Below are 26,682 nucleotides of genomic sequence, written 5' to 3'. Positions count from 1 at the left end.
AGTTAAAAATTTCCACTGCACTCCTCTTGAGTAAATTATATTAAATACGATTTTACCTTACTGAGAAATGTCAGTTGAATAGGGTCAGGAATTTTGAACACTTCCTGGTTATGTTTTTAAAAAAATGTTGTGTAATAATGGTACCTGCTGTGGGATTATACTCTGTTTCATAACTGGCCAGAGAAAATCATTCATTTTGTAAGGACAATCCAGTTAGTCCCATTCCCCCGTAGCCCTGTAGATTTTTTTCCCTTCAAGTATTTATCCAATTCCTTTTTGAAAACCACGATCAAATCTGCTTCCACCACCCTTTCAGGCAGCGCATTCCAGATCATAACTACTTGCTACATTTTTTTAAAAAAAGCTTTTCCTCATGTCGCCTTTAGTTCTTTTGCCAATCCCTTAAATCTGTGTCCTCTGGTTCTTGACCCTTCCACCAATGGGAACAGTTTCTCTTTATTTACTTTATCTAAACCCTTCATGATTTTGAACGCATGTATCAAATCACCTCTCAACCTTCTCTGCTCTAAGGAGAACAACCCCAGCTTCTCCAGTCTATCCACGTAACTGAAGTCCCTCATCCCTGGAACCATTCTAGAAAATCTTTTCTGCACCCTCTCAAAAGGAATCGCGTCCTTCCTAAAGTGCGGTGCCCAGAATTGGCCGCAATACTCCATCTGTAGCCTAACCAGTGTTTTATAAAGGTTCAACATAACATCCTTCTTCAATATATTTTTTTTAAATGAGGTGCGGTGTTGGCATGCCCATCACTGACCTATTCAAGAAATGATCCACGAGATCCAGCAAACATCTTAACTACACCTGTCTTCCCTCAACTTTGAATCCTGAATGGAGTCCTGGTTCCTGACTCTCGTCACGTGTAGTGTGAGTTCCTGACAGTCTTGCCCTGTACACTTCACTTTCAATCTCCTCTCCTGTGTGAGCACTCGATGATGCCACACCATGCTGCCGAATAGAGGGATATCGCAAGAAAAACACGAAATACCAGCCTGAGGTCTTGCCATTCACTCTGCGGTGGTCACTCTGCAATATTTGGCAAAGTGAAAATCCATTTTTTTTTTACACAGTGGAAATTTTTATTGTCATTTTGCAAATTTGTCAAGCTTCCCTCATCCCCTGAACCTGCAGCAGCACGGGTACGGTGGTGGTGTGGTAATGTTACTGGACTAGTAAATCCAGCAGCCTGGACTAATAAGCCCGAGAACCTGAGTTCATAATCCTGCAATAGGACTGAAATGAGGAAAAATTTCTTCACTCAGAGAGTTGTGAATCTTTGGACTTCTCTATCCCAGAGGGTTGTGGATGCTCAGTCATTGAGTATATTCAAGACTGAGATAGATAGATTTTTGGACTCTAAGGGGATCGGGCGGGAAAGTGGAGTTGAGGTCAAAAGTCAGCCATGACCTTATTGAGTGGCGGAGCAGGCTTGAGGGGCCATATGGCCTACTCTTGCTCCTATTTCTTATGTTCTTATTGGGAATCGGCACTTTATTGACTGCCACATTTCATTGGGAAAATCTTCAAATTAAATTGCAAAACCTTTACAAAAATGTCATTGAAACCTTTACCAGCTAGCAGTCAGTCAGATACCTTGCAGGGTGAACAGTTTTGAAGCTGAAAAAGAAAGTAGTAGGAATAAAGTGGAACATTTTGTCATGGTTTTTATTTTCAAGAGCACTCACTAGTATTGATTCTCGCAGGGAAGAATGAGATAAGATAAATCATAAGGGTTGCCTCAGTTTCTGAGCATGTACTGAATACCACTGGGTCTTTGTGTTCTTAATCAGCAAAACCCGACATCTGTATTTAACCCTCTTAAGGATTCACAAAATTAAAACCAGTCGACATCTGCTGACTTGAAGTCCGCTAGTTGGACGAGTTTCAGGCAATTCAGCAATGAAGCAGTTTGTATTCACAAGGTTTTTTAAAATTGGGGTAGTATCCTGTCTCCTCATGTTACAGCAAGGGTGTTTCAAAACTGCCCAATTAAAATGTGAAAAAATATATTGTAAATAGGCAATAGTGTTCTATTTTTAGAAAATTGTTTGCAGCATTTCATACTTCACGCTGTCATAATGGGCACTTTATATTAAAAAAAATTCTTGAACTGTTTTTACTGACATAAAGTAGTTGTTTGATAGATCTGAGGTTCTCTGTTGCATGCACATCCATCCAATCAATGGGGATTATACAGCACTGACCGAAAAGAGTTAAGGTACTTTCCCCCTTCAGTTTTCAAGTTCCTCTCCAATTTCTCCTTTTATGCCTCCTCCCTTGAATAAGGTGACTTGCAGGAATACACTTGCCTAAGTGACCATTCTTCATATGTGAAAGAGGCGAGTGTTGGTAGGGTCAGCTTTTAATCAGTCTGAGGTGGTGGGTAGGGTTCGCATCACAGCCAAGTCCAAACCAGACTTTACTCAGGAATCCATATGGACAATTTGCATCCGAGATCAGCAATCAGGAGCAGTATCCCTCGGCAAGTACTTTTTTTTTTCTCTTTTCAGATGGTTTAGTGCCTACTGTTCTGGCTGAGATGAGTTAGTTCAACGCAGACTGGGAATCAAATCAAATATTTAATTATTTTTTTTAAAGTTCATGCCCCTGTTAAAATAGCCGACAGAAGAATATGATACAAATGTGTTAAGTATTTATATGATTTTTGCTCAGCATAATTTCCTGACTTTGCTCTTTTAAGCCTTGGTGTTGACTCAGACAGTCGGTCCCTTGAGGCTTCAATTAGGTTACTTGGTAAAAACAAAACTTGAATTTTTGTAACGCTGTTGTTGTAGGATTAAGAATAGTTGAGGTTTTCACTTATAGATTCCCAGTGCTTTTTTTTTTAAAACATAGTTATATTTAAGTGTATCCTTTTTAAGTTATGCTCAGTATGGATTGCTGTCAAATTATGTATACTGAGCATCAAACTGATAGAATAATTGAGAATATTTTGTGGTTGGCCAGGAATTATATGAAATTGGAATAAATGGTGTAGGAAGAAGGAACACTGATCCCAGAAATGCTTTGTCCTCTTCTCATTGGCATTGTGCCCATCCTTATCAAGTGGATCCTGTTCTACGACTGATGCCATGCCATGTGTCTCCTCCAAACCTGTCAACTAACAACGTTTTGAAAAGGTCAAAGCAGCAGTATGGTTTTCCATAGAACTAGCCAATTGGCTGACTTTTGCCAGCTTGGGAGTCTTCTACACTGCAACTTTTTTTTCACCAAAATATTTAATATTTTGAACATCCCAATTAAAACAGGACATTTGGGAAGTAAGCCCCGCTCTCTGCGGTTATGTCATAACAACATTGATGTATAATGAATCTGACCTATGGCATTAGAAAATGCACTACTTGTGCTGGTAAAAACGCTCCGTACCATTAGTTATGGTGATTCACATTAATTTTGTCTCCCCCATCATGCAAGAATAATAAAAACACCAAGATGTGAAAGAAAGTGCAAGCTAAAAAGGTAGATGAGAAAGTGGGAAAGGAAATTAAACTTATGAAAGGAAAAAGAGAAATTATAAAGAGGCAAGAAAAGTAAGGCAGAAAAAATGGGAACAGAGGAAGTGCATGTAGGGTGGTGTATTTGGAGTTCAGAAGGACCAAGACAGGGAAGTTTGGAGGAGCACTGACCATAATAGTATCAATAAGAGAAAGATGAGGAAAGTTGTGACAGACTGGATTGGAGACTAGAAGTGAGAATTCTGGTCTGAGTAAATGGCAGCTATTCTGGGTGGAGATGTATGATAAGTAAGTAAACACGGGCTTGATGTGGGACTGGTGGTTTTTCCACAGTTTCACAACTGATATGGAAGATGATATCAGTAGTTTAATCTGAGTTTGCAGATGATGCCAAATTAGCAGGGGTGGTTAGTACGGTGGAAGATGGGAGGACAAGCTATAGAAGGGCCTGGATTGTTTGGAGAGGTGGGCAGATAGTTGGTAGATGTGGTTTAATGGAGATAAGTGTAAAACCATGCATTTAGGATTATGAAATAAGCAGAGGGATTATAGGCTCAATGAGAAAATGCTGACAAAGATGAATTAGGAAAGGAATTTCGGAGTCATGGTAGATCGATCTTTCAAGACATCAAGCCATTGTCTAGCTGCAGTCAAGAAAACAAATGGGATCTAGGGTTGTATAAAAACAGCAATAGAATGTAGATCGAAGGAGATCCTGTAACTGTCTACCATACCTGGAGTGTTTTGCACAGTTCTGGAGACCTTGCTACAGGAAGTATGTGGCTGAGCAGATGAAAGCGCAGAGAAGAGCTATGAGAGTGCTTTGGGGACTGAAGAATAGAGGACAGACTGTCAGAACTGGGACTCTTCTCCTTGGTCTGGCTAAGACCAAGGGGAGATACAGTTTAGGTATTCAAATTATTACGGCTCTAGGATGTAGAGGATCAGTCAGGGTTATTTGTCTTGGTTTAGCAGAAGAAGACATGAGTATAAGCTGAAAAGGGGTTGATTCAGAAGGTGTATAAGAAGGTATTACTTCACTGAGAGGGTGTGGTCAGTTTTTGGAGGAGCTTACCAAGGAAGGTTGTATGACCAAGTAGTTTGGATCTCTTCATGGTCAAATTATGAAAGTATTTTGGAGAAACTCATTGGTTATTTATGTAGATTTTTTCCTGAAGAGATTGAATAGTCCAAGTTGATTTTATTTGGAAATGAGTGGGCTTCAAGAGCTGAATGAGCTTTGCTTGTTCCATGTTTTGATTTGTGTAAACCTCCTCAAAATAAGATGTTTGCCTTGCCATGATCACTTTTTTTAAGATCTGTTATCCAACCCATTCAACAATTTAATCAGTTTTAAAATAAGTTGGAGATGACTGAACATGTGAAAAAGAATTATTTCTTAATTTGGAAAAGATGAAATTCTTATGCTTATTAATTTGTATTTATACTCTTTGTGCCTTGCTTTTGTTTTGCAGTTCAGTTTTGGAAATGTCACCTTGGACTTGGATGTTCTGCGCACTTGCAGTCTTTTATTCAGGCTTTAAACCTGGAGTTGAAGGATATGATGAATTTAACAGCACCACAAAACTGCTACATTTGGCCGTGGACAACAGCACTGGGCGAGTGTATGTTGGAGCAGTGAATTTCCTCTATCAGCTAACAGCAGAACTCCACCAGGAAGAGAGAACAGAAACTGGTCCGAAACTTGATGATCCAAAGTGTGTCCCACCAATAACAAAAGATTGCAAATCTGCAGTACAAACTGATAATTACAATAAACTTCTTTTAATAGACAAAGATAATGATAGGCTTGTGATATGTGGAAGTATATTTAGAGGAATTTGCTCACTATGGCAGTTGAATAACATCAGTAAAGTCATTTATGAAAATGAGAATGGCGGAGAAGCTACATTTGTTGCAAGTAATGAATCAACTGTGGGACTCATAACAGCCATGAAAGAATCAACTGTGGGACCCAATGTGATTTTCAAGCAGGTGATTTTTGTTGGAAAGAGTCAGACAACATATTCAAGTGCAATAGTTAGCACCAGAACACTTTCTCCAACAAAGGAATATGACCACTATTTTGAGCTTATTCAAGATACTTCAGCTGTGAAACCAGACACTCATACACCGTATCGACATGACTTTAAATTTTCATTTGAAGATGGTGCTTTTGTTTATTTTATTTTTTCTCGAATGAAAGGAAAGCAGCATCCACATGAACCTAAAACCTATGTATCACGTATTTGCCTTGATGATATCTCTTACTATTCCTACATTGAAATGGTCCTAGAATGTGGTGATTGTAATCTTGTGCAGTCTGCTTATATCACTAATCCTGGAGAAAAACTCGCACAGACCATGAGCGCATCGGGGATCTATGGGACTGTAACTCCACAGGATAAAGTTCTCTTTGCCGTGTTTAACAGAGGTAACCAGAACACAGCCTCTCCTGATAAATCTGCTTTCTGTATGTTCTCCTTGAAGCAGATAAATGAAAAGATTGAAGAATATAGAGAAATCTGCTATGTTGACCAAGGGATGGTAAATGGACAAGAAGTCATTTATAATCCTTACAAACCTGAAAATCCATCCAATTGTCCTAAGGAATTGAGCAAGGTAACTATGGCTCAATATTTCACTTAAGTTTTTTTTGATATTTCACACCATAGCATATACTGAAATACTTGAATTTTTATTTGTAATCATCAAGTGCTGAGACTCTCCAGTCAGTCAACATCTAATAGGACCAGTTCCCCTTTTAAACTGAATAATCAAACTCATTGGCACTTTTATTTGCATGAGTATTTGTGCTCCTGTGAGGCTTTTTTTAAAAAAAACGCACATTACTCTGGTGATATTCAGTTTTAAACTCCATGTGCTGAATGCTTCAGGCAGCAGGGTATCTGGTTTGTAAGGCAGCAGGGTATCTGGTTTGTAAGCCAGATTGTCAATGGCGGAATCCCTGGGCTGCATGTCATAGCAAAATCTATCTCCTGGCAATGCTCTGGTATGTACCTGTTATGCAGAAAAATAATGCAACTGGATGGAAAATGATGAATTCACCCTTTATGTGTGCTCTTGGTATCTACATCACACTGAAATTTTATACTTGTACGTTCCACAACACAAAGATGCCATTTGACCCTGTTCCTGTGCCAGCACTTCAACTGGATATATACTCCAGTTTCACTTCCCTGCTTACTCTCCATTCTATAGAATCATACCTGCTTCTATATACTCACCTGGTTTATCGTGTTTTGTTCATGAGGTATATTGCCTGTAAAAGAAGGAAGTTAAGCATAAGGAGGCGAGTCTGGTGGAACACTTACATGCAAAGTGTAAAAGTTATGCGATGGGTTATTAGGGATGTTCAATGACCCAGACAGTATAAATGTATTCAGGAGACAATTGCATGTTTCTGATGGAAAGGGGATTGAAAGATATTGAAAAAATGTGGTGTAGTTATGAAAAGGGATCAGCTTATTTTCCTGTTTCTAAAAAAAAATCTTGTTCTTGCATTATTCAATGCTGGTGTTCCTATTGTCCTTTCTCTCGCCTACATCTTCAAACCTTGCATCATTGATTGTGTTGTGTATTGCAACCCACAAAATACATTTGGGGAAGACACTACCTTGGTACATCTGCTCTGAACAAACAGCTCAATTGTTTCCAGAAGACACTACTATCTGTACTAGAGGACTTGGTTATGAGGATTTATTTTTCAAAGATTATATGATAGGAAAGAAAAGTTATATTCAAACATGCATTTTAGGTAGTTATTGTACTTATTTGTAATATGAGAGATGCAAATAAATATAACTTTTACAGTACATGCAGAAAATACATAGGATTTTTGCTAGCGGCATTATACGTACAATGGAAGCAGATCATGTGTAAGGGTTAGGGCAGTTTAATATGTCTGAATACAATTGAGCCATGTGGTTTCTGACTACATTGGTCATGCTGAATTTGGTTGCTAACCTGGGTTGGCTTGGCTAGAGTGCTAATGAGGGCTTGTGTACTCTCACACAAGATCACAAAATAGGTGAGAAAGTTTATTCAGGCCATCCGAACTCATTATTCAGAACAAACCTATGGTTTTACCCCTCCAGCCGAATCAGAGCATCTTCAATGATTCCAGAGTCTTTGTTTCCACCCTGCTACTCAGAAGTCCATTCCACATATTTATCATTCTTTGCAGGAGGAACTTCCGGACATCTGTTCTAAATTTACCTTTTGACCATTTGACCTATTAACTTAAGGCAGTGTTGCAGAATTGTTTTTTCTAAACTGTTTCATTATCTCATACTACTAAAGACCCCTGTTAGTCACCTCATTTTAGGCCTGAAAAGCCTGAGTTTCCCAAGTCTTTCCTCAGCTCAGTTTTCTGGTTCTGGGGATTCAACCTGCAATGGAGAAAAAAAATTGGCTGAAAGGTGGCAAGCAAAAGGACACAGATATAGGTCAATATAACAAAGTGAGAGGTAGTACACTTTGGATGTAAGAATTGTAAATGGGGAGGCACTAGGGGAATAGATAAACAGGGATTTAGGGATCCAAGTACACTTTTTAAAAACTAGCTTGCAGGTACAATCCCATTCAAAAAGACTAATGGATGCAGTTTGGGTGCTCCAATACTTTAATAACTTAGAGATCACTTTAGGCAGTGCAAACTGACAGGACAGTATAGTTTGGAAACATCAAGTTAATTTTATGCATTTAAATCATTATCATATGGATAACGGTTAAAATAGTGAAGTTATACTTGACTTCAGAATCCTTTGCAATGTGCCTGCCAAGCCATCAAAATACACGCAGTGAACACTGATTTTGAATTTAATAAGGAAAGATATACTGGCCGTGGAGAAAGTCCAGTAACAATTCATCATGATAATATGATGGAGTTTGGCTGTGATGAAAAATTGGGAGAACTTGGTTTATGTTCCCTGAAGATGACACAGTTAAGGGATATCTGATTGAAGTGGTAACAAGAGTGAAGGGGATTGGCAAGGTGAATAGAGTGTAACTTTTCTCTTTTGGTACAAGAATCCAGAACAAGGGAACATATTAGGGGGAACATTCCATGATGCCATTGTGCACTGGAAGTGTGGAACTTTCACCCACTGCTCAGCTCCAAATGTGACTCTGTCCCAAATTCATTTAAATAAAAGGGGTGGGTGGCTGACCCACTAAGGCAGCGTAATCCTTGAGTGGCACCGTGCAAGATAAGACACAAATGTTTCTCCATCTAGATCTCCGGTGACGTCTGCCCCTTTTTCCAACAGCAATTGATCCTTCTGGAGGTTACTCCCCACCTGGGACAGCACTTTTCAGATCTTCACTGAAATGAGCAGAAACCTAGCAGATCCGGATGCCACACTGTCTCCCCCTCCCTCTGGATCATACAATTTGGAGCTATAATAAAATTTGAATTAAGTCAATTGAACATAAGTCTCGATAAAATGTCTTCATGAAAAGGGACTTGAAATTGCAGAATGCACAACAATCAATTGAAGTGTTTGAAAAGGAGATGGCTGTTTATTTGGCCAGTAAGGGTATTAAGGATGAGGAGAAAGGGCCAGAAATGGGGAATGACATTATAGAGCTATGATGGCTCACAAAATGGTATAGCAGGTTAGAGGAGTCAAATAACCTACTTCTGTTCCCATCAGCCTTGTGGCTTTTCCCTGCACCACCTCAGGGCTTGACTGACTTGCTTGTCCAAACTTATGCATATAGTCCAAGATGTCTTCTGACTAGAGCACTGTACAGGCTTAGCATGACGTCCTCCGACTTCTAGTCTACTGATTTGGCTATGATTATTCAGCATGTTTTGATTGCTGCTTTGAATTGACTGAACAGGTTAAATCTTAACACTCCCAGATCTCTTTCAACATCACCCTTAGCTATTTCAACATCATTCGTGAAAAGTGCATGTTTTCTTCCCTTAGCCAGTGAAGGCAACTTGATGGGAGTTAAGATCAGAGATGTTCATGCGAGGCAAAGAAGATGAGTTCCCTTTTAGCTTCGCAGATTTCACTTTTGCTGCAACTGAGACTTTCCTCAAATGCCTTCTGTGCATTGTAATATACAATGTACACTCTATTGCCATTTTACACCAATTTCTATCATCAGCTTATTACTTGGGATTCTTAGGAATGTGCCAACTTAAGAGGCACTGGGCAAAATTTCAACTTCGGAGGGGACATAAAATGGGCGGTAGAGGATGGAAAGGAAACACAGGCAGGGTGTATAATGGGTTGCCGATCCGCTACCACCCATTTTACACCCCCTTTGAAGTTTAATTTTTGCCCACTGTGCCTTGAAAATATATTCAGATTATTTTTTTTACAAGGAAGGGAAATAAGATTGGGGAGCCACATAATGCATAAATGACCAGATGAATTTTAATATTATTGTATGGTTGCTAACTGGTACAAAAAGGATTTTCCAAACACTTTTTCAGAAGATATCTCATTTAAATAATGTATTCAAAAGCTCTTAATTACTCAATTATTAGCACTGAGGGGAATTTTTCTGTTTACTCAACTGTATTGATTTATGAAAATTAAAGCTAACGTTCATTCCTTTTTTATTGCTACACCAGGGACAAGCAAAGTTGTATCCTTGCAGTAGTGAACATCTTCCATACCCCATTGCAAGTACAGGGGGTGTTACTGCTCAATCAATGAAACAGTATGGTACTAATTTATCAGCAATAGCTGTGACCGTGGAGAATGAAAATACAGTTGCCTTTTTAGGCAACATCAAAGGAGAAATTCATAAGGTAAGACTTTAGGGGAAACTTCCCTCTTTTATATATTTTTTTTAAAACATGAATGGGATCTGTCCTGGAAATTTCAACTCATCGCTGAGCTGGGAGCAGCTTTTCTATTACTTTGGAAAGAAAAGAAAGCAGGACCTTTGCTACCTCTCACATGATATCAGTGTGCTTATCCCTGTCTCCAGTTTTTCACTGTTTCTTTTTCTACATTTTGGATCTGATTCTTTGTGACCAGTTCCACTTTTCCTTATTCTGTATCAATGCTAAAGGCATATTTTATTTTGTATTTACTATAGAATCCTCTTTGATTAAAGATGAGCTATCACTTTCTGATTTTATATAGGGAGTTGGAATGAACATTAGAATATAACTTGTGGAAAAAGTCAACACAAAAATACAAATATGTTGACTAGCTTCTGTTCCTTCTTGAATAAAAGTAGATTTTCCTTGGCTAAGTGTGACAAACCTACTGGATATGAGTAATAAATTAAACTTAGGCAGCAATGGTCATCACTTTTAAAACCACAGCCTCCAAGAGAACTCTGTGGTGTTAAGCATTATGCAGTAACTGTTCATATGCTCCAGGGAAAAAAATAAAATTGAAAAAAGCTAGAACTTGCAGTATTGCATGACCACAACCTCTTTCTTTGTTCTCTTCCCATTCCCTGCACAATGCCTATTCTACTCCTTTCCTCGGCAGATGTAATTTTTCTAAAATTGAGAAACCTGGGTGAAGTATGCTGCCAAGATAGAAGCGTAACAAAAAGGCCCAGTCAGGAAACAATAGTGAGGAGGCAACAAGCTTGGGTTTTAAAAGCTTGTAATTTGTAGGAGGAAAAGAAGACTAAGATAAACCTAAAATATGGTATTTAATCTTGGGTTTACTGCCAGTGCCAGCCACACTAGCCAGCCAAATTAGGTAGGTTAATATGTGGTGTAAGCGGGAAGGATTCAGATTCCTGCAGCATTAGAACCAGTTCTGAGCAGGAAAGAGCTGTACCAATGGGATAGCCTATGCCTGAAACGGTGGAGGGGAAAAGTAAGAGAGTAGCTTGGAAGGGAAAATAAGCTTTAGCTCTACATGGCCAGTGAGGAGTCAGAAAAGTTGAAACAGGCCAAAATAGTTTAGAAATAAATCAGGATGTGGGAAGGCAAAAAAAAATTGAACCAAGAGATCCAAACAAAATGCAAAGAGTATGAGAAATAAAATTGCAAAGTTCAAACCATTAATTAAAATAGAAAATCTTGAGTGAATAGCAGTCACTGAAAAGTGGTTGCAGCTGGTTCAGGATTGGCAATTAAAATTAATAATTAAAATGTTATGCACCAGCAATGTAGCCACCATACATTTCTGTGAATTTATTATACAAAACATATTAGCAAAATTGGAGAATTCAGGTAATCTAGACAGCAACAGGAAAAGTTTTAAGAGATTAAAGGAGAACTACAAAATTGCATTATGTTTCATTTAGTAGCCAAAGAAACAACTGCTCCACTGATTATTGGTATGGGCAGAGAAGCGCTGAAAATACTTCATCAGTTTCAAACTGAAAACATTTAAGGTGAGATTGACGTTGAGGTTGAGGAAAAATTCTGTGTTAGAGAAGCTAATGAAACCTATAAATACCATATTTTCAACAATCGGGACCAAGATTCTAATGAGACAATAGTATCTAGCAAGCCTTCACACATTAGCTGGAGCACATAAGATGGGGCTCCAGAAGGAACTAATCAGAGGCAAAATAGTTATTGGAAAGCAGACCAAAGGTAAGGAGGAAACTTTTAGATCAAACCAAATTGGCATTGATTGCTTACAATAACATGTATGAAGCTAGTGAATCGACAGCAAAGTAATTGAAAGAAGTAAGTACTCATGAAGAAGTGCAACATTTCTCAAAGAAGAGGAGGTGACTCCAGATGTGAAAGCCAAGAAATTTTAGAAAGCTCCTGAAATAGACTGCAAATAGTTTTGAGAATGTCAAAATGAAAGAAGCTTTTCCCACTTGTGGTCTAAATTAGATATTATGTAACGAGCAGAACCATTTCTTAGCCAAGTGTCCAAAGTCCAGAAATTAGAGCAAGGAAGTTATGGTAAACGTTTATAAATCACTAGCTAGATCTCAGCTAGAATATTGTGTCCAATTCTGGGCATCACACCTTAGGAAAGATATCAAGGCCTTCGAGATCGTGCAGAGGAGATTTACTAGAATGGTACCAGGGATGAAGGACTTTAGTCATGTGGAGAAACTGGAGAAGCTGGGATTGTTCACCTTAGAGCAGAGAAGGTTAAGGAGAGAGTTAAAAGAAGTGCTCAAAATTATGAGGGGTTTTGATAGAGTAAATGAGACACTGTTTCCATTGGTGGGTGGTCGGTAACCAAAGGACACAGATTTAAAGATAATTGGCAAAAGAACCAGAGGAGGGAGGATTTTTTTTTTACACAGCGAATTGTTATGATCTGGAACGCATTAACTGTAAGGGTGGTGGAAGCAGATTCAGTAGTAACTTTCAAACGGGAATTGTAGAGGTATTTGAAAAGGAATAATTGCAGGGCTATGGGGAAAGAGCAGGGGAATGGGAATAATTGGATAGGTCTTTCAGAGAGCCGGCATGAGCCAAATGGCCTCCTTCTGTGCTATAGGATTTGATAAGAACCAAAGAAAACAACGGCTACAAGTTGCAGATGCAGCTATTTGTGACTCAGATGTAGATCACATTGTCTTGCTTGAAATTGTTGGATTTATAGATGATCAGTGTCTTAACAAAATACATGTTCAAAAACAAGCAAGTCCGCTTTCAGTTAGATTATGCTGCTATTGTCACCTTTCTACCTGAGAATGAATACGATAAATTGTTTGATGTTCGAAATTGCAAAGAACTTCAGGATTCTAACACTTCACTGAGAGAAGTTATGCTCCGATTGAAAAAGAAGTATTAGCTATTGTTTTGGTTTAGAGAAATTTGAATAATATCTTTGCAAAAAGAAAATTACTGTAAACAGTGATCACAAACTTTTTTAAAAAAAGAAACTGATTAAGGTAACTAAAAAATTTGAATGATCTTCCAGCTTCAAAAATGCAAATTGGATCTTGTAGACACGAGGAGCCAGGAGATGTTCCTTTCTTACCTGCTAAGTAGAGTGTATATACATCATATGACCAGAAGAGTTGACAATAAGGTAGTTATGACAGTCAATGCATATTTAGGAACAAAAAAAAGAGAGAAACCATCAATATGCTACAATCTTGCCTGATCGAAATTCAGTATGTTCCTGGAGTAGATGAAGATCTGAAATTTAGAAAACCATTTAGCAACGCATAGCCTGATACAAGAGAAGTACCAACCCAGATCACTATTGATTTGATATTCAAAGGTGTTTGAGTATTCGTACCATTTAGTATGAGGGAAGAGGAAGTGCACATCAGAACACACCATTATCCTCGGAGAGTTAGAGAAATGGTTTACTTGCATCTGATGAACAAGGATGTGGTTTGTCACTAAGATTGAGACCATCCGTTCAGCTGCCTCTGCCGCTTCCCTCCCTTCCCCTAGCCCACCAAGCCAAACTTCTCCTACGGTTCCCCCCTGCCCTAGCCCTGAACGTGCATCTTTCTCTAGTTTCTCTCCTATCTCCCCATGCTCTCTCCAAGCTCATCTTGACCAAGAGACCCAACTCCTGCACCCTTGACCCTATTCCTTCCAAACTGCTGACCACCCAACTTCTCTTCCTGGCCTGTGTGTTAGCTGATATTGTTAACGGTTCCCTCTCCTCAGGTACTGCCCCCCCTCCCCTTCAAATCTGCTGTCATCATCCCCTCCCTCCTCAAAAAACACACCCTTGACCCCTCAGTCCTTGCAAACTACCACTCCATCTCCAACCTTCCTTTCCTTTCAAGTCCTTGAATGTGTTGTTGCCTCACAAATCCATACCCATCTTTCCCGCAACTCCGTGTTTGAATCCCTCCAATCAGGTTTCCGCCCCTGCCACAGTACTGAAACGGCCCTTATCAGAGTCACATCCTGTGTGACTGTGACCATGGTAAACTATCCCCCTGCCCCCTCCCCCATCCTTCTCGACCTGTCTACAGCCTTTGACACGGTTGACCACACCATCCTCCTCCAACACCTCGCCTCCTTCTATCCAGGGTGGGACTGTGTTCACCTGGTTCCATTCTTATCTATCCAGTCGTAGTCAGAATTACCTGCATTGGCTTCTCTTCCCACTCCCGCACTGTTACCTTCGGAGTCCCCCGGGATCTATCCTTGGCCCCCTCCTATTTCTCATCTACATGCTGCCCCTCGGTGAAATCATCCGAAAACAGGATGTCCAGTTCCACGTGTACGCTGACGACACCCAGCTCTATCTCACCACCCCCTCCCCGACCCCTCTGCTGTCTCTGATTTGTCACACTGTTTGTCCGACATTCAGTACTGGATCAGCAAAAATTTCCTCCAACTAAATATTGGGGAGACCAAAAACTTGTCATAGGTCCCTGCCACAAATTCCGTTCCCTAGCCACCGACTCCATCCCTCTCCCTGGCCACTGTCTGAGGCTGAACCAGACCGTTCACAACCTTGGCGTCCGATTTGACCCTGGGATGAGCTTCTGACCGCATATCTGCTTCGTCACCAAGACCGACAACTTCCATCTCCATAACATCACCCGTCTCTGCCCCTGCCTCAGCTCATCTGCAGAAACCCTCATCCATGCCTTTGTTACCTTTAGACTCGACTATTCTAATGTTCTCCTGGCTGGCTTCCCATCTTCCACTCTCCAAAAACTTGAGCTCATCCAAAACTCTGCTGCCTGTATCCTAACTTGCATCAAGTCTCATTCACTCATCACTCCTGTGCTCGCTGACTTACATTGGCTCCTGGTCCATGAATGCCTCGATTTTAAGATTCTCATCCTGATTTTCAAATCCCTCCATGGCCTCGCCCCTCCCTATCTCTGTAACCTCCTCCAGCCCTACAACCCTCAGAGATCTCTGCGCTCCTCCAATTCTTGCCTCTTGTGCATCCTTGATTTTAATCACTCCACCATTGGTGGCCGAGCCTTCAGCTGCCTAGGCCCTAAGTTCTGAAATTCCCTCCGTAAATCTCTCCACCTTCCAATCTCTCTCCTTTTAAGTTGCTCCTTAAAACCTACCTCTTTGACCAAACTTTTGGTCACCTGTCCTAATATCTCCTTATGTGGCTCGGTGTCAAATTTTGTTTGTTAACGCTCCTGTGAAGCACCTTAGGATGTTTTACTACGTTCAAGGCGCTATATAAATGCAAGTTGTTGTTGATATCACACCTAGATAGGTATGTTTCTAAATGCAAGAAGTTTCAAGTTAAACAGCAAAAGGAATTGCTTATTAGCCATCAAATTCCAGAAAGGCCCTGGGAGAAAATAGGGTGTGATCTTTAAAAGTGAATGGAAGAAACTATCTGTGTTGCTGATTGTTTTTTTTAAAAAACGTTTGTCTATTTAAAAAAATGGAAAGCAGTTATAAGGTGACAGCTCATTTTGCATGCTATGGAATTCCAAATGAGGTTATATCAGACAACAGACCGCCATTTAGTTCAAGGGAATTCCATGCATTTGAACTCACTGTTCCATCATGTCACAAGCTCACCAAGGTATCCACTGTCAAATGGCAACGTAGAGAACACTGTTAAAATTGTATGCCTAGAAAAGGCACAAGTGTTTGGCACTGATCCTTCGTTTACTCTTTGCAAATGATGCAGTGCGCCAAGTGAGATACTGGACTTCTCACCAGCTCAAAGTCTATTTGGCAAACAAAACAAGGCACCCTCCCTGCAGCAGGCCGACTTTTGAAACTGAGGATAGTAAGCGATGTTAAAAAAAAAGCCAAAGCTCAAGGTCAAACAGGCCCAGCTCTGCAGTAAAGATATCAAAGAACTTAATAAGCTTAGAGAGGAATAAGCTGTCAGAATTCAACCAACAGAATACCAGTGTAGGAATAGCAACTGGATTTCAGGTCCTACAGGATAAGAACTGAAAATGGAAAGATCTCTGGGTGGGGGGGTGGGGAAAAGACACCTGTGGAAAATCAAACTGTAATTCATGGAGAGAAATAGAAGTGGAGCTACTCAAACAGTCCACAGTGAACAAACCTCCATCGCAACAGAAGGAAAGACCATGTTTGGTAATGAACAAATCACTGATCCAGTACTGCAACTGGAATCTTTCATGAAACGAGCTGCTATCAATGCTATGAATAACAAGCCTGCTACTCTTAACAACTGTGGTAGAGTAGAACAAAACAATGAGTTTATTTACCAGTGACTTAATTTATATTGTTCATAATGGAACTATTGGACTTTGGTTCTTGGATTATTCTTAGTTAAAGGTTTATTTTCTTTTCAGGAGGGAGATTATCAATATTGGTGTAACTCTGTATCTGTGTTTAAGAACAGGAAGTTCTTTGACCTGGAAGTGTTTTGTATGATTAGGACTGCATATGGATAGTTGAAAATGGCTGAACGTTAAACAGCTCTGAATTGTTACTGATTATTATCTTCGACGTGTAGCATTAACAGAGATCAGGATATAATGTTTTAGCCCTTGTATTGAGAGCAATTGAGGTGTGCTAACTGCGGAACAAAAGGATGAAAATAGAGTTGGTTGTTGAGGTGAGATAGTCACTGATAGTGAGAAGAGACAATAGAGCCTTCACAAATCCCTGAGTTGAATCAGGGAGAAAGAAAGAGAGAACCAGACATCAACTACGCAGCCGGAATGACTTGGGGAAACTAGATGGCTTAGGTTTATAAGTGTACAGTGGCACACCCTATGGAAGATTTTGGAGATGCTTAAGTTGGTGACTAATAAAACCAGAGTTCAAAGAGCCATGTGCCAAAAGTATATAACATGGGTATGAAGATCACTAGTGCAGTGGCATGCCACCAGTGATCATAGATTAGGCCAGGTCTTTCAAGATGAGTAATTTGAAAGTTGATAGTCTCTAAAACTTTAGACAGAGGTAGTTCAGAGGGTAAGGATGGAGGGATAGGATGAACATTATGGTGATATGTGTAAAGATTATATTATATCAGACATTAAAGTTTCTCTATCGCTAATGGAAGTTTTACTTTTAGTCATAACACAATACAGAATAACCACCCCAAGTATGGAGATATTTCCTTCTATTAGCTGTAAATCATTATATGGTTGTGATGCTGCCGATCACTTGTTTCTTACACAACAGTTATAAATGTTCACTATCCAACAGGTATTTCTAGATGGAACAGCAGAAGATTATCAAACTATTTCTATGAACCCGAGCAGCCAGGTGAACAGTGACCTTGTTTTCGATGCAAAAAGAGATTATCTGTATGTCATGACTGAGAAAACGGTAATACATTATTTTATCTTCTAATATTTCTATTTGAGTCATATTTTTGTTCCAAAACAAAATTTAAACATTTTTCTTCATAGTGAATCATGGTATTGGGGTTAAAACCAGGTTCACTAGAAAATAACACATCTTATTTTGATACATAACCAGAAGTTATTGCCTGGCGCAGCTATCTAAGGCAGAGGGCAAGTCACTCAATTCAAATACAAGCATCTTGTGGATTTTATTTGAATATATTTGATAGCTCTTTTGAGTTTGAGACAAATTTTCAATTTGAGACACATCAATTTAAATTTGTTCTGCCCTGATCAATTTTTTGAAACATATTCCGTAGTCTAACATTTAGTCAGTCTGTAGCCACCAGAAAGAGAGAGAGATAGGCCCGAGAAGCTCTGTGGACATCCAGCAAAAAGAACTGCCACATCAGGTAAATATTTAAATATAAGGCCTCAAGCCTCTGATACATACAGAGTAACCAATCGATCTGAGCCATTGACTGGGATTGAGGGAGAGGAATTCAGGGCCACTCGTGTGCTTCTTGCAGATGATTTAAGAATGGTATTGCCACAGCACATCATATATCATCCCCTCATCTTCAGGTGCATGTTATAGAGATGCATGCCTTGCATTCAACAAAGTCAGAAATGATGTGAAATCTGTCTAAGTTGTTGACTTGACAACAGTGTAAATATGGCGCTTTTTTTCTATAGCTGCCAGCTCACCAGTGTGGTAAGAATTGTTGCAAAACAAATTGAAAGAATGTTTTGAGATTTCTTGTTGTACCTCGACTCATTTTGCAGTGAATAGTAGTTCTGTTTTAACAACTTCAATTTCTGTATTTCAAAATGTGCAGAATTTCAGTTTTACCTTTTTTTTTGAAAACTTATATTTCAGGTCGCTCGTCTACCAGTACAGGAATGCATCAGCTACAAAAGTTGTGATTCTTGCATTGCATCTAGAGATCCTTATTGTGGTTGGTGCGTAGCAGAGGGAATGTAAGTGTTATTTTTTGGGAGTTTCTGGTTGATGCTGTTAGGATAATGTTGTGAGTGGTCAATTTACAAACAGACTCCCTAGTGAGACAGTGAAAGCAGTTAGTATTGATTCATTCAAATGCAGATTTGATGGATTTTTTTTCAGAATTAGAGACGACTGCTCATGTGGAGGCTGAACACTCACACAGACTGGCCTGTTTCGCTGCTGTAATTTCTATGTAATAATTTATAGCTCTGGTGTATACTCAGCTGAATTATTAATTCATCTTTTTCAGATATCAACTGACCTACTGTGTATTTCCAGCATTTCGTATAACTACCAATTGTGTTTTCAAACATGTATTTTTTTGTTTTATCCCCTCCGTCTTCCCTTTGTTATATTCCTTCTGACGAATGGTCCACATCGAAAACGTTAACTGATCTGAATCTCTCCACAGATGCTGGTTGACCTGTGTTTTTCCAAGATTTTCTGTTTTTGGTTCAGATTTCCAGCATCTAAAGTTTTTTTTTGTTTGTGTATTTATCCAGTTCTCTTTTGAAGGACCTCATAACACCAACTGCTCTTGCAAACTGCTCTGATCTAAGCATCCACTAATCTGGGAGTGGGGGGGAAGTTTCTTCCCAACTTCAGTATTGGCCGAGGCTTGTTAATTTTAAGTCTTATAACCTAAAGTTCTTTACTTAGTGAAAATTGAGCAGCCCGCTTGCATCCGCATTATCATATTCTTCTCAGCGTTTAAAAGGTTTTGTCTTCCATAGTTTTCCTTTTCTACAATGAAAACTAGATGAGCTGTGTGAGTCTCTCTTCATAACATAGAGCTCTGAGTCCTGGAGTCATCCTTTTGCTCTTCTCTGAATCAACAGTCAAGCAATGATGTTCTCTTACTCATCCAGTTGGTTAAGAGGCCAATGAGCAACTTACTTACATTTGAATGTGGCGTGAAGGCTAAATCTAACCAACCAGAGAAGGTTACCAGGATATTTGTATTTTCTGGTTTTTAAAAATGGGACCAACACCAATCTCTTTTTAGGACTCCAGTTGCATTTTTGCCCATGATTCTGTACCTCAGAGCTTGCTGTCAACATAGAATTCCTTTGTTAGATTTTCACAACTTCCTCTAATCTCCAGTGATATGTATTTACATAGAATGAAATAAATAACCTGTATATTTGAAAGAATGAACCCTTCAATTTCTAAATGTTAAATGTCAGAATTATGTACAGTTGTTTAACCTGGACACTAGGGGCATGATTTTAACAGTGAAAAACGGGTGGGTTGGGGGCAGGGGGGCATTCAAAATTGCAACCATTCCAGATCTGCCTCCAGTCCGCCCATTTCTGGTTATCACCAGGGTGGGACGAGGGGCGGGCGACCGACCTGCTCCCAGGAGGCGGGTCAGGTCTTGAAACCTTTCAAGCAGGCTTCGAGCCTCCATTTTTCCACAGTTTCCGATTTCAACCTTTGGGGGGCCAGGATTCCTGGGCCTTCTCTTTCACTTCTTGTGAAAGGAGGCGAGAAGGCCCGAGACTAACAGGTAAGTGCCTTTCTGGTACAGCTTGTGGGCTGGGAGGAGCAGCAGTGCTTCCCCCAGGCCCAACAAGCCTACATGCAGGGACCCCCCCCCCCCCCCCCCCCCAACCCCAAACGATCATGAACACTCTACCCCCCCCACCTCGCCGATAGCGGACCCCCATCGCTGAACACGGTTTCCGGACTCCTGATCCCCAATCCCTGATCCTCCCCCCCCCCCCCCCAAATGATGACAGAACCCCGCGATGACTCCGATCCCAACACCCCCCCATGACTGACCCCCGATCCCTTCCCCCATGACTGATGACCCCGGTGCCGACCTATGCCGCCGCCACCCCCCCCCCCCCAAATCCATACAAATAAAGATTTACCTGAGGGCATCCTCTCCCTGGCTGGTCTACCGTCCAACTGAGACCAGCCTGTCAATCTGGCCAGTCAGTCAGACAGCAAACCGACAAAAAATAATAAAAGACACCCTTGCATCAAAATTGTACGGATGTCCGGGAAACATGTGCTTCCGGGTTTACCGTCCACAGTTTGCCCCCCACCCCCTTCCCGATTTGGGGTCAAAACCATGCCCGTGATCTTTTTTAAATAGAGAAACCAAGGCCTATAATACCAAGGATGAAAAGAATAGAGGAAATAAATGAGGAAGTAGTTATTAGATAATACCAAGCTTGAATTTTAAAAGCCTGAAGATGTAGGTGAAAAGAAAAATGAAGGGAGTTGAAATCCATAATTTTAAGGTCCTGGAAAAGGTTAAGTTAGAGTATGTCGTGATTTCAACTATAGGGATGATGAAAGGACAGAATAGCAAATTTGCATTTCCAGATATGTTGTAGACCAGTGCTCCCATTCACACTAATGTCTGTAACCTGTCTGATCAGTTGCTCCAGGAAGTCGGACTGTCCAAAAGCTGACGAAAAAAATCATTGGTTGTGGAGTCTGAACAAAAGATGTTTGACGGTCATTAGTGCTGTTCCTCAGAACATGAGTCGAAATGAAGAAGGCCAGGTACACTTCATCACTTGCTGATTGCAGCTTCTAAAGTTGGGTTAATATTTCAAAGTGATTGATTTGAGTCTATGATTCTGTTTCCATGTATAATATTTATGTGGATTAAATGTTAAAAATTCCAACACATTTGGTCCAAACTTTTATATTTCTAAATTAATGCCAAAAATGACCAATTAGAGATTGTCTGATAATTGTGCCCATTTTTCTTGATGATTGGTTACCAACAACTAATATTTTTGAACAATTGGATTTATTCTAACCATTCTGTTGGACTGACGCCTCATAGCTACCAACAGAGTTGCTGGTTGTTACATTTTCTTTCTTTATTAGAATTTTGTTAATTTCTTGCAAGTTTATTTTCTGGCACTTTGATCAAAATATATATATATTTTTTAAGATGTGATTTACAATAGTTCAGTAACTCCAATGCTATCTAAAAAGAACTTTAAAGTTTGACAATCTGGAATCAGTTGTTTTGAGCTTTATGTATTTGGGTCATGTGAATGTCTGTTTATAAACTGTACAAAATAATTTTGTATCTTTTTTATATATCCAGGTGCAACTGATTATAGACCCGTTCCCTGCTTTAACCGGCACTGACTCTATTATAGAGTGTTTTTTTAATAATGTTCAAAGTGTTAAAACGACCTACTCAATAGGGTCTGTTACTTGTCAGTCTCCACCTGTCAATGAAATAGTTGCTACACCTCCAGATCAAGGTGAGTTCTCATACTAAAGGTTGTACTAAAATTCAGATATAATAAAGCCACGCGACCAGAGTGGGTTTTTAGGTCATCTGTCCTCGTTATAATTACCCTGTTATTATGTCACCTAATATACAAAAAAATGTCTTTGTTCATTGTCTTATGCAGCAGTGTTCAAAATATAAGTCTTTGTCTTTCAGCAAATTCTATACATAATTAAGAAATGCTAGGAGCATTGCTACACTAGTGACTATTGGGGAGAGAATTCTAGACAAAAATCAAGTGCTACTATACTGAAACAGAGACTGGTTCCTGGGCCTCCTTCACTAAGCCCTTTGTAAGACTGCTGTGTGAGGTATCCCTCATATTTGTGAACCATTATTGCTTATATTTGATTACAAAAGAGAGATTTACATTTTGGAGGGTTGACATAAATAGAAATAATCAAGTTTGAGTTTTGTAGTAAAACTGAATGCTGCAGGTGATACAAATATTGGTATCATAGCAGTAACAGAATACACTAAAAACATAATTTTGGCACAGTGATTTTTCTTTTTATTTATCACGTTGCCATGGCTATAAGGGCTACTGTAATTAAAGTACAAACAGAAAATATTGGAAATTCGCTAAAAGTCAGTACCTGAAAGAGAAAAATAGGTTAGTATTTTGCTTCGGTCCTCCATCAGATTGTTGACCTATCTTTCTAACCAACCTACTGTCCGTTTCCAGCATTTTCTATTTTAATTCAGATTTCCAGTATTTGCAATTTTCTTTTTATCACCATTATTTTAATTGATTACATAAAGCTTTTGATCTTTTATGTGTTCATTGATGAGTATTTGATGTGTTTTGAGTTGCCCACATTAGAAATGAGCAATTTTGAGAGAATCATTCATGGGTTTTATCTTGAGCTAACAATTTATTCTTCTCCAAATTAAATCCACCTGGAGTACTGTGTACAATTTCGGTCTCCTTACCTAGGGAAGGATATACTTGCCTTTAGAGGGGGTGCAACGAAGATTCATTAGATTGATTCCTGGGATGAGAGGGTTGTCCTATGAGGAGAGATTGAGTAGAATGGGCCTATATTCTCTGGAATTTAGAAGAATTGAGAGGTGATCTCATTGGAACGTATAAAATTCTTGGAGGGCTTGACAGGGTAGATGCTGAGAGGCTGTTTCCCCTGGTTGCAGAGTCTAGAACTAGAGGTCATAGTTTCAAGATAATGGGTTGGCCATTTAAGACCGAGATGAGGAAAAATTTCTTCACTGAAGGTTGTGAATCCTAGGAATTCTCCACCCCAGAGGGCTGTGGATGCTCACTTGTTGAGTATATTCAAAACTGAGATCGATGGATATTTGGACACTAAGGGAATCAAGGGATATGGGGATAGGGCAGGAAAGTGGAGTTGAGGTAGAAGATCAGCCATGTTCTTATTGAATGGCGGAGCAGGCTCAAGGGGCCATGTGGCCTACTCCTGCTCCTAACCCTTATGTTCTAAAATGCAAGACACCAAATTATTTTCTCCTGTAACATACAATATGTGTTCCTTTTCTAAAATGCTACGCTCACTCTTAAAGTACCATTAAAAACATAATTTTTTTTTCTGTGTAGATTTTGCTGATGTTGAGGTGAAACTGATATATATCAATGGAGGGAAAAAAGTAGCTTTCACAAGGACCAACTATTCATTTTATGACTGTAACGCTGCCATGACACTGTTTCCAAACATTCCGTAAGTATTTTTCTTTTCTAATAAGTAATTGACTCATGATGCAAACCATTGTGTTGGACGGGATTGTAAGTACAAGCAGTCACACTTTGAGTTGAGTCACAGACAACATTGTGTGTATTTAGGGGACACTAGTTGATAGCCCCTGGCATTGCTTAGAGACAAATTTTTTGAAAAATCCTGTCAATAGTATTTCTGTTTGTTTCCCATTCTGTCTCACACTCTTTATTTGGCACTATTTTTGTCTTTCTCTTCATTTATCTCTCATAAACTTTCTTTTATCTTTGTATCTGCGTCGTTCGTACTCTGTTTCTTTCACTTTGTGCATTTGTCAAAGTATTCATCAACACTTTGATAATTCTTTGTCCCTTTCGCAAAACTTCAACAAAAGGCAATAAAGATCCAAGCAAAATGAGCTAAAAAGATGTAAGTGCAAGTATTTTATGACATTAAAAATCAATAAAGTATCCTACATGTGTAAATATTTTCCACAATATGTACTTTTATGCATTAGTAACTGAAGCAATGCATTAGAGCTGTAGGACCATGAAAAGAAAAGAACAACTAACCACTGTCCTGAACAGAACAAAGACTACACAACCTTAAGTGAAAAGTTTTCTCATTTCCTACAGTTTACCTACCCGCTAATGTCTTTTAAATTAAAGAACATGAGGAGTAAAGGGTGTAGGGAGTGCAGCAGTTGGATAGAGAATGGACATTGGCAACACACAAGTGAATGCTTGAGAAAATGGGAGGCTTGGAGGTGAAGGAAAGCGCAAAGTAGAGGCAATGAAAAGGTGGGTAGTGATGATAGTGACTCAACACTAGAGAGATGGAGGAATAACGTTGAGCTCCGGGATTCAAGGTGGAGGGCACTGACCAGGAGTGGAGTGCTAAAATCATGGTGCAATGCACATTTATGTTCTTGTGGACGTAGAAAGCAAGGAGCCAGCAATTGAATTAGTGTGATGGCAGGAGCAGGTTAGGGAGCAAATGTTGCCCATCGGCAAAAAAGTAGGAGATGGCTCCATGTTACAACTGGCTACACTGAGGTAAGGATCACAAAGGCCAACGTTGTGAGGTTTGAGAGAGAGAGAGAGAGACTGCTTAGGCTGAGATTTAGATGAAGAGGGAAAGGATCGATGAATTGTCATGGCTGCTAAAATAAGGTTGAAGATTTTGTTTGAGATTTGGTTACTTATATAGGTTTTGATTGGCTGCTTTTTAATGAAATGATTTTGTTACTTACCAAATCCCTATCTGACTTACTGGTACTGGTTCAGAGCTCAGCCATTCAAACATGAAATAATTGGGTTGATCATGTTTTCGCAAAGTAACCAATAGTATTGATAAAAACCAACACTGTTAGAAAAAGGGTCAAAAACCAAAATGGATAAGCTTAATGTAGAACAGTACTGTGATCACAGTTCTAGATTTGTAACTGACGTAAGTAAGAACGATCTTCGGTAAAGAAAATAGTATCTGATTTGGTTTCGTCGGTTCAAACTAGATTAAAATCCAGATTACAGAAATTCAAAGGATATGTTAATTTGTTTTATTTTATTATCCTATTACTGCAGCAATAACCAAGTAACCATGTTTGTAGTGAGATAATTTCGCTCCTAACTGTTGATTGATCTCATTTGCCATATATTGGCAACTAAACTAGGTATTCCTTATTTAGTTTTAGACTCAAAAGCTCCAAATTAAGAAACAACTATGCTAACCAGTGACTTAATAGTTGTTGTGATTTAATAATATATATGTACATTCACTATTTAGGTGCGACTCCTGTGTAAGGAGCAGGTGGACCTGTCACTGGGATATTTCACAACATTCCTGCAAAGATGGTAGTGGGAAAGAAAGCCAATCAAGTATTGTTCAAAGTAAAATGGTAAGATTTGGTTTATTGTCTTAACTGATGTGAAGCCAGATGAAAACAAGTAGCATTGAACTTTCTTTTCAATTAAGGTTAAAGTTAACCAATTGATTATGATAAAGGCCTTAATATGGAACCTACAGTGGAGCCTGGCTACGTTGAACTTGGATTTATAGTGAAAATATTCAATATCCCAGTTGAAGTACTATGCAGTAGAACTGAATAGTCCTGTTATAATGAAATGATGCTGTATGTACAATGAATACCCAGCATTAACCTTTCATTGTTTTAACCCCTAAGGAACAAGTAAATTGATAGTATTGAAATTCTAAGTCCAAACAGATCTGGATGTTTTTGTGTTAGGATCGTGACCTGAAATGGGCAATATATTTAATTAAAGGACTGTGTTAAGACCCTGTGATTACTGTGATTGAATATTTCTTTCCTTATATCATCACATTCAGTAATGCGTGATGAGCAGGTTACTAAAATAGTGGAAGTTTTGTGGCAAATAGATTTAATTGTAAAAGGATTCTGTTGAATTAGAAAAACATTTTTTTTGGGGGGTAAACTGATGCACTTTCATTGTTTTACAGCTTGGAAGTGTCTGGCATGTGGGAAACTTCATGCACACAAAGTACTTTATATATCTATAACATAATAAAAATGTATCTGCAAGCACTTCCTATTAACTTTTTCCATTCTAAATTCCAATGTCCACGTTCAAAATGGAAACTGCCCATGTAAATTGCTGTAATTACAACCTCCTACCAGCAGAGATGTTGCAGCGCTACCATTGGCTTGGGGGGATGTAATTACAAAGTGATAAGTTCATACAGGCAGTTTCCATTGTAAATGTAGGTGTCGGAATTTATAATGGAAATACAAAAACAAGGAAAGCATGTATGACTTTAAAAAGGGGACTGAATTACATCTGTGCACCTTGATCCAATTACTCCTCGCCCTCTAACCCCACTTCATCTAAAACCACATTATGTCTTGAATTTCCATGTTTAATGCCATGGGAGATTGACTCATGTCTAAACTATTTTTATGACTCCAAGTATTTAGCTTTGTCTGACTTGTAAAAAAAAATCCTTATTCCAAAGGCAATTTCATAGAGTCCAAAAGTATTTTTTATAGTTGTTTTCCTTCTCTTTCTCATCTGAAGG

The 26,682-nt window shown here is 39.2% G+C and overlaps 1 protein-coding gene across 4 annotated transcripts in view; it reads left to right on the top strand.

Annotated features, from left to right (window-relative positions):
- LOC137341668 (plexin-B2-like) overlaps positions 1-26,682 on the top strand; it is a 241,438-nt gene that overhangs the window by 155,774 nt on the left and 58,982 nt on the right. For all 4 annotated transcript variants that reach the window (XM_068005021.1, XM_068005020.1, XM_068005019.1 and 1 more), the window contains 8 exons: positions 4,970-6,116; positions 10,108-10,287; positions 17,527-17,649; positions 18,547-18,647; positions 21,066-21,192; positions 21,752-21,914; positions 23,514-23,634; positions 25,414-25,525. In XM_068005021.1, the coding sequence (XP_067861122.1) occupies positions 4,983-6,116; positions 10,108-10,287; positions 17,527-17,649; positions 18,547-18,647; positions 21,066-21,192; positions 21,752-21,914; positions 23,514-23,634; positions 25,414-25,525 (2,061 nt within the window). In that variant the 5' untranslated portion in view covers positions 4,970-4,982. The remainder of the gene's footprint in view (positions 1-4,969; positions 6,117-10,107; positions 10,288-17,526; positions 17,650-18,546; positions 18,648-21,065; positions 21,193-21,751; positions 21,915-23,513; positions 23,635-25,413; positions 25,526-26,682) is intronic.

This window comes from Heptranchias perlo, chromosome 24 (genome assembly GCF_035084215.1).
Source record: "Heptranchias perlo isolate sHepPer1 chromosome 24, sHepPer1.hap1, whole genome shotgun sequence".
NCBI classification, from domain to species: Eukaryota; Metazoa; Chordata; class Chondrichthyes; order Hexanchiformes; family Hexanchidae; genus Heptranchias; species Heptranchias perlo.
Note: the sequence above shows the minus strand (reverse complement) of the source record. Positions and strands in the feature narration are given on the sequence as shown.